General features: G+C 25.8%; 1 protein-coding gene across 1 annotated transcript; it reads left to right on the plus strand.

The window, feature by feature from the left end:
- The first annotated feature begins 3,920 nt into the window (after positions 1-3,920).
- LOC100167486 (cytochrome P450 4C1-like) lies at positions 3,921-9,343 on the plus strand. The gene is made up of 13 exons (XM_008183667.3): positions 3,921-4,116; positions 4,219-4,399; positions 4,472-4,581; positions 4,867-4,957; positions 5,088-5,276; positions 5,648-5,720; positions 5,924-6,050; positions 7,395-7,476; positions 7,608-7,714; positions 7,780-7,848; positions 8,100-8,268; positions 8,339-8,524; positions 8,608-9,343. Exons 2-13 carry the CDS (start codon positions 4,243-4,245, stop codon positions 8,784-8,786), a joined length of 1,539 nt encoding a protein of 512 aa, XP_008181889.1. The 5' UTR covers positions 3,921-4,116; positions 4,219-4,242; the 3' UTR covers positions 8,787-9,343.
- Positions 9,344-9,623: the final 280 nt, after the last annotated feature.

Here is a 9,623-nt window from a genome sequence, read left to right on the forward strand (position 1 = left end):
CCTACATGGATATAACACCAATCGAAATTTGAAAATAACTTAGTATACCTAATAAGCAGGGCTCGTTAGTTCATACATCTGCATGTTTTTTTTTTGACTACCTAATTACGATTTATAAAGATGACAATGCTATTTGAACTTCACAAGTAGTAATTTTATTTTTTATTTTATTAATTTTGACTGTTAAATATATAAAAATACTTTTAAAATGTATGGATTTATTCTTATTATTTTAAAAATTGGTCATGATTTTTTTACATAATGCCTATTTTGAGTGCATAATTTAAAAATATTAGGGCATATAAATGCATATTTTCGAACTTTTTAGTGTATATTTTTTCAATTTTTAGTGCATATATGCACCTTAGCCCTCCCAGCCCCCCCACCAATTTGCACCTATGCTCGCCCTTGCTGCTGCTCCTAACTATATACCATAACTATATAATATAATTATTTACCATTTTTAGGAAACAACTTTATGATATCGTATACATGTTTCATTGTAATATCGTGTCATTGATAAATCATAAACATTTAAACAATGTTAGTTGTTGACCTATAAATATTATTTTTATATAACAATTATATGATATCGTACACATGTTTTATTGTAATATCGTGTCAATGATGAATAATAAACATATATAGAATATCAGTTTTTAACATATAACTATTATTTTTATGGAACAGTTATATAATATCGTGTCAATCTTGAATCAAAAACGTTTATAGAATATTAGTTATTAATAAAAAAACATTATTTTTATAAAACAGTTTTATAATATCGTGCTGATATTAATTGGTGATGTTTTTTTGAAACCTATATTCAACCTATATTTTTTATTATATCTATAGATATTGTAAAAACCTTACAAATTACAATATTAACAATATCACTAAAAATACGCATTTACTGATAGTCACTAGTTCGCAGTATGTAATATTTGTGTAATGTATGTTACAGATGTAATTCAACAAAATAAAATTTTTTTAATATACTAATAATTCAATAACAAATAACAAAAATAATGATTAATCTTATTATTATATTCGTACTAGTTATAGCTGATCCCGTACACTTTGTTTACCGTGAAAAATGGCAACTCTTAAAAAAATTATAATTGTTTACCTCCTTTCGAGTGTAACTTGCTGCAAGAGCCAAGTAGTGCCACTCAGCCACCTTAGTAGGCAAACCGACTACGACTAATCTCGGAAAAAGTACACAATGTTCGAAAACTCAAATTGATGCAAGCTATTGTACCTGATCTACTCAAATAACCAATGGCAACCAAATAAATACTAATTTCTAGTTAGTATACTAACTATTTCTCCTACAACCTGGAATAGCAACCATTACATATAAGTATACAATTTACACGTATAATTTTGATTTTTTCCGATTTCAACCCCTTAAAATCAAAATGTTGCAACATATTTTCTTAACGCATGGTGAAATTTTAATCTATCCTCAGAATTTCATATATTATACACTAGCTGTATCACCCGACTTTGCCCGGGAGAAAATGTACACACTTAAAATGCAGTGCTACGTCGTATATCAGCGTATCTTATTATAATATCAGATAATGTCATGAAGGAAATTCATTTCAACGAATCGTTATAGTAATGTAAAAAAAGTTGAAACTAAATTTGTTTGATAACTTAATTTTTATAATAATGCAGCTAGTCGTGACTCGTGGTATAGAAATAAAATGATCGGTGTTTTCCATACAACTCTCATGTATTTAATATTTAAACTATGTATGTAACAAGATTTATATTAGTCTATATAGTAGTGTAGCTTATAATTTCTGTCAGTCTTTATTTACGACAGCGTGCATAATAACGATTATATAATCGGTGCGTACCTATACATTTCCAGCAAAACAACATTGGTACATTAAAGTTATATTTCAAACGTAAAAACGGATTACAGTTTAATTACTGAAATTATGTTTAAAATCACGGCTTCTTAAACAAAGAATTTGCATTTTTTTTAAAGTTACAATACAATTGGAAATATTAGATCACTTGGAGGAGTATTTGGAACAACTCTGTGAAAAAAAAAATTGGAGAAAATGTCAAAAGTGTCGTCAGAAATTTGATACATAAAACAGACCCGTTCTTTTATATATAAGAATTATAATATTATGGTTTAAGTTTATATTTATTATATATATTATTATGTGACATAATAAAGTATTCACTGTATTCACTACTTAGTAGTTAATACCCATATTATACATGTTTAACTATTACTAAATAGAAGTAATAAATTCATTACTTAAGTAAACTTATAAGTTTACTTAAGTAAAATTAATAAAGTAAATATTTGTATAAGTATAGTGATGTATACCTATATGTGATTTAGGAATTATAATTCCTAGGTAGTATTAGATAGTATACATTATGAAATTTAATGGTTATTATAATTTATAAAATGTAACAGATTTGATTATAATTACATAATTATATTGATTAAGTAATATTTGAAAAAAAGAACATTTTTGCATTTTAATAATAATTATTATATTATATATCTATTTTGTAATTTGAAAATTATTATTCATCAGATAGTTATTTAATATAATAATGTTTAAAAAGATACATCAATATACATGGTTTAATTTTGGTTATTGGGCCTACCCCCGGGTCTGCCAACTTTCATATAATATATTATTATTAGGCTAGAAAAATAAAGCACTAAAAACCTACAGCAAAGGAATTAAAAAATTTCCAATAATACTACAAAAAAAAGTATTTTAACCAAGAAAATGCAACTAAAAAGACTTGAACATTTTTAAGTTTAGTTGAAAAATATTTTTAATGTCAAAAAATAATTTATTTAACACATTTTTATATGTTCACAATAAGTAATTCTTAGAACAACTAAGCACAATTTATAAATACTGAAAAAAAAAATTAAAAACTGTTTTATTAAATGTCGATAAATGTCAACGTATTACGTATTACGTATTACGTATTACTACTCCCCACTCGGTAATCACTTTGACAAAATCTAAGAATCTATTTTCAGAAATATTTTCCGATAAGGCGATAATATTTCACTACGAAATCACGAAATAAGTATATATAATAATAGTACAATTAAAATTAATTAATAAATAATAATTTAGATAAATATGTACGTAAATGTTCTAAAAATGTTAAATATGCGTACAATTAACAAAAACTAATTAAAAAGCTAATAAACTGACAAAAATTACCAAAAAAGCATTTATTTAAGAATATCATAAGAAAATGCAAAAAAAGCAAAATCAAAATTGCATATTTGAACTTTGTGATGAATGAATCGAATTTTGTTTTTGATTAGCTATGTCCTATAGTACTATGAAAGAAAATGCAAATGCTACAAAAACCTAACCCTAATTATTATATACATATAAAATGTAGACACCTAATTATTCAACACAACTATATAATATCTAAACTGCAGTACGCCTATAGTATACCTACCTATCTGATGATATATGATAGCTAAAATATCAATAAATCCCGGTAATGACTACGTAAGGTATTACGTAATACCTAACCTAACCTAGTTATCTCTCAACCACATACCCTTCAATAGGTACTGAATAATTCACTACAATCATTGCAAAAATATTGACTAAACACCGCTGTTTAAAGTAAAATGTAACAGATTTTACCATAGTATGTTTAAACACATTTTAATATTACACCAAGGTAAGTAGGATTTCAATATAGAAGAATTTATTGTCGTGTAATTGCAATACAATTTAATGAGATATAATACTGGAATTGAAATCAGGAACTGATATTATAAATGTATACACTATATACATGCATCATACCTTGTATTTAATGACTATTCCTACTACTAATAATTAAAAGTCTATAGACATATTATATAAGGAATAGGCATGTCGTCGAATAAAACTATTAGTTGTTTTAGTTGAATTCAGTCAATGTGTACAATGTCGTACCTATGAAATTAACAGTAGAGAAAAACTAGTGAATACAAGTGTTTATAAACAATTTATTATGTATAACATGTATAAAAATATAATTTTATAATATTAATTTTATAATCGTATGCAAACCGATATTTTTTGTTTTTAATTCAGATTAAAGGTTTGTAATAAATTAAGACTAGATAAATATAATTATTGACGCAGCTAGTATAATATTGTGTTATATGTTTTTCTATTCGAATCGAATCGCCGTTTAATACAGGTGGATTTAAATTTCAAATTTACAATGATTGAACAAATTGCTTACATAATTGGTATTGTTCTTGTGTGGTCTTACTTCAAATGGCAAAACAGGCGCTTTGAAAAATTGGCTGCTATAATGCCGGGGCCTACAGCGTACCCGATCATAGGAATAGGATATAAATTTTTTGGCTCATCAGAAGGTAATGAAAATAATAAATTCCTAAAAAAAAAAATTAATGTTTTACTTATGTATATTTTTTGATGTTCTTCAGACGTAATGAGCAAAATAATTGATTTGGTGAAAGAATATAATCTATCGCCAATTAAACTATGGTTAGGACCATATTTTGCAGTTTCCATTTCCAAACCAGAAGACTTACAAGTAATAACTTTTTAAAACAATAAATATTATAATATATTGGTCTAGTGTCATCTAAATTAAACAGTTATGTTAGTTAAACCAATAACTATCATAAAGTACAGATACAACTTTTTTCCAATTTTTTTTTCACTGCTTTAATAAAAAATTAATTTTATGGGCAAGAATCTAAAGAATATGAAAGTAGTTTATTTACTTTTTGATAGCATATAGATTAATAAAAATGATCTTATTAAGTCAACTTAAAAAAATTGTTGTTTTTATTAATATAACCTTATCATTTCTCAGATTATTTTAAATAATTCAAAGGCTTTACAGAAAGACCAAATGTACGATTTTTTCAAGTATGCTGTGGGTGAAGGTTTGTTTACTGCACCAGGTAAGTTGAACACAAAAGTTTTAATGATTTGCATTCGTACAAAATATAAACAAAATGTATTCTTAAGAGTAGTTCTAAGGAGATTTTTTATAATTTAATTACTGTTAAAAATAATGTAAAATGATTACAGTTGACAAATGGAAGAGACATCGTCGCATGATCACTCCCGCTTTTAATGCCAAGCTTTTCGAACAGTTTTTCCCAGTGTTTAACGAAAAAAACAAAATTCTTATCAAGAATGTTACGAAGGAATTAAATAAAACACAAATGTTCGATCTCTGGCACTATGTTGCACCAGCTGCTCTTGATACTATTTGTCGTAAGTATAATATCAGTCTTGTAAAGTATTTGAGTAAATGTATTCAAATACATTTTAAGGAATAAAATACTTATTCTTTTTAGTTTATATATTTTCTATTTTAATCAGTTAAGCAAAAAAAAAATAAAATAAAATTTGAAATGTATAGGTAATACCTAGTATATATTTTTTACTGTAAATTACACTCAATCTAAAATATTAGTTTTACTGAGTATTCAAATACGTATATTTTAAATGGTTTTCAAAATAAGTATCAGCTTTATCAGTAATTGAATACTTTTAAAAAGTATCTTTTAGAATTCTATAATATAATACCTACTTTGATTTGTAATAGTTCTCTATTATAGTTACTAAGGGCATTTTATTTCTAGAAACCACTATGGGGTACAATCTAGACACTCAATCAAACAATAAAGAATGTGAATTCGGCGAAGCAATTGTAATGTAAGTATAATTATACTTGAATTTTATTATACGCCATAATAATATAATATTGTGTTTACGATAGAACATGATAATTATTAAATACGATTTCTTATGCAATTCAACGAAAAAATGAATTCATGCTGAATATTTAATTTTCATCTTCCTGTTTAAACCTGTAATGATTAATTAAAATGATTAACCACGTCAATTTGTTTCTACAGGGCATCGGAGGTAGCAGCGCTGCGAATTTACAAACCATGGTTATATCCAGAAATGGTGTTTTCAATGTACTTAAAACTCACTGGACACCAAAGGGTTTTCGAAACAGTGAAAAAATTTCCATTACAAGTATGTCTTTTAGATTTAAGGATTACCATAAACACTCACAACCATTTTAGTCGTTCATCATTACGCATCGTTATACTTGTTGTGTACCGTACAATCTACTAACTACCTATAGTGACGTAACTATATGAACTCCGGGCCCGTGTGTAATGAATATTATTTTTGAGGCCCCAAATTAATGTTATTATTACTATCGATATATTTTTTTAAATATAATAAATGACTAAATGACTAAATGACTAAATACAATTAGGTACTTTATTATTTATTAGTTATTACTTTCCATCAACCATTCTTTGTTTAAATAACTTACTTCGTTCAAATTTGAATTTAGATGACTAAAAAATAAAAATAAACTATGTTAATATTTCTTTTCTGTTTTTGATTACAATATTATGAGAAACATTAGTTTAAATTGAACCCTTAGCTATAATAATTTAAAATTTTACAAGTATTTAACAACAAAATAATTTGCAAATTTTCATTATTTTAATGAATTTTGTCAAAATTTTAACTGCTTTTATACAAACGGATGGAAAACTCTGTATTCAATGCATAATTTACAGTATTTCGCTTAACAAAGTGAAACATTTTTATCGATATTAATTATAAAAAAACAATTTCAAGTCTATAAATAGCTTTAAAGAAATCATTTGAAATCATACGATACCCATGTATACTTTAAAACATACTTAATAACTATTAATAGACATTTAAAAATAATTGGTAGGTACTAACTACCTATTACTTATCCCCAACTTATATTCCTTTAACATATTTAATTTAGATGAAACTACTTAAATTCGAAAATAGTCGTTACATGGGAGAGCAAAAAAAAATATTTTAAAGGCAATTTTTAATTTTAGCTTTTGGTATTGATAAGACATCCCTGGATTGCACACCATGCACATCCAATATTGTTGCGGCACTGCTCAATAAATTGATAACGTTAGTTTTTTATACTCTTACCTATATACAGATTCTTATTTTTGATAAAATGGAACTGCAGTTTAATAATTTTTTTGGTCAGTCACTTAATTTACACAAGAAACGTAATAAAAAAAAAAAATAATATAAAGCACAAATACCAAAAATGCACTAGCGAGTATTAAATGTATGTAAATGTTTATTTAATGTTTGATAGTAAATCATTAATTTATTGATATAGATTTAACAGATTGATAAACGCAATAAAACTATAGTGAACGATTGATTTGACAATATAATATAAGACTAGGTCCTTGCATTGTTTAAGCAATAATTTATCAACTTTTTGTAGGTTATCTAATTGTAACAAATATATACACACTTTTGTTACGAATACCTTTAATACCTTAACATTTTTAGGTAATCAAGGAAAAGAAAGATGAATTTGACCAGAGGAAAAAAGCAATTAATGCGAAAGTAGACTTAGCCAATAATAAGGATGGTGAGTTAATATGGACCGTAAACTTAATTCATCATTGTTTACAATATATTTTCTAGCCAAACAGTGCAATCCATAATACAAATGAAATAATTAAAATTAATCAGTTCTAAATAAAATATATAATTGTTTAGAAAATCAATCAAAACTATTCTTGGACATATTATTTGAACTGAACAACACTGGTGGAAACTTTTCAGATTCCGATATTAGAGATGAGGTTGTAACGATGATGACTGGGGTAAATATTTGTTATATTTTATATATAAAACAATATTTTACAATATATAAAATATGTAATTACAGGGTAGTGAAACCAGCGCTATCACAATCTGTTTTTGTCTTTTGATGTTAGCCATACATCAAGATATTCAAGTAAACAATAATATTATATAATATACATTGCATATAACAAAAATACAAAATATTCTTGAAGTAGATTTGACACTTTTTAAACATTAAATATTAACTGTATACCTATAGTATATACTATCATATTAAATACGCAAAAAATGTATTTAAAATACCAATTTTATTTATTTGCTTTTTATTTAAATCAGTACCTATATCAACGCAATGTAATATGTGCCTAACAGTTTTGTTAATAAATTTGATTTTTATTCAAGGATAAAGTATACGATGAAATTTATGATATTTTTGGCGGGAGTGAAGAAACGATAACAATTGAAGACACCACTAAACTGGTGTATTTAGAACAAGTGTTAAAAGAAACCCTTCGATTATACCCCGTAAGACCAGTGCTACTTAGAGAACTTCAAGACGATGTTAAAATATGTGAGTGAATTCAAAAATGTACTACCAGCTAGTGTATTAATTGATATTACCTAAATTAACCGTGTTTTAGTTTCAAATGATTATGTACTACCAAAAGGAACAACGTGTGTTTTATGCCCAATAACCACACACCATTGTCCTGTTATATACCCAAATCCTTGGTCTTTTAATCCTGAAAACTTCACCCCTGAAAATGTCGCAAAACGTCATAGATATAGTTTTATTCCTTTTAGCGGTGGTCCAAGGGGCTGCATAGGTAAAGCAATATTTTGCGAAATCATAATTATATATAACTCCAATTTTATATTCTAATACTATTGTAATTTAATTGAACAACAGGATCCAAATATGCGATGTTGTCGATGAAAGTTACTGTGTCAACATTTTTACGACATTTTAGCGTACATACAGACATCAAATTAACAGACATTAAGTTAAAAATAGATTTGTTGATGAGAAGTGTTCACGGTTATCCTGTTACAATTCGACCACGAGTGAAATTACCAACCAAATATTAGCATAATTAGAATTCACTGGGATAATGCTCAATTATTAATATTATGATTAGTATATTTTGAATTTTTTATGTTATGTATCAATCAGTAATTATAGAAATCATGCATATTATTGAATATAACTATTTTCAACTATACAAGACAGCTGGGTAATAAGGAGAATACGCTGTCTTGAAGGTAATATTTATTTTTATAAACCTAAATTGTGAATTAAGCATTTCATTAACTTATATGTATTATTTATAGAAAAAAAAAGAATTGTTGAACTTAATTAAAAACGATTCAAAAAAAACTTAAATACCTAGTATATTTTTTTAACATGAGAAAGTTATATTTTTTCAGTTTTTGGAGACTATAATATATAGTGATCGAATATTGTGTTAAAGTTAAATTAAGTTAAACGTTAAATATTCTTTGTATTATATTTGTTTATAGTACCTACTTTACTTTATTGTTTTAAGTTAAAACTATAAGTATTATAATTATATTATTATATTATAAGTATCTTACTGTTAGCCTAAGAGGGTCAAGCTGTTAAGTATAATAACAAAAGCGTGATTTGGAATTTTTTGTCGTGTTTTTTTTTCTAATAGATTATCATTGACATTCATTGCTATAAGGTCAATCATAGGTATCGTGTACCGCTTTTAATCATGGTTTATTTATTCTCGAAACAGCGCACCTATAAAGTATATTATAATATAGTACGTAATAATAATATATAATAATAATAATAATAATAATAATGTAATAAAAATATAGGATATAATATTAAATATAGTACGTACCTATATAAAAGCACCATTCAAGAATAACATGTTGAGTCCATCACTCGTAGCC

Source organism: Acyrthosiphon pisum, chromosome A2, assembly GCF_005508785.2.
Source record: "Acyrthosiphon pisum isolate AL4f chromosome A2, pea_aphid_22Mar2018_4r6ur, whole genome shotgun sequence".
Classification (NCBI taxonomy): Eukaryota; Metazoa; Arthropoda; class Insecta; order Hemiptera; family Aphididae; genus Acyrthosiphon; species Acyrthosiphon pisum.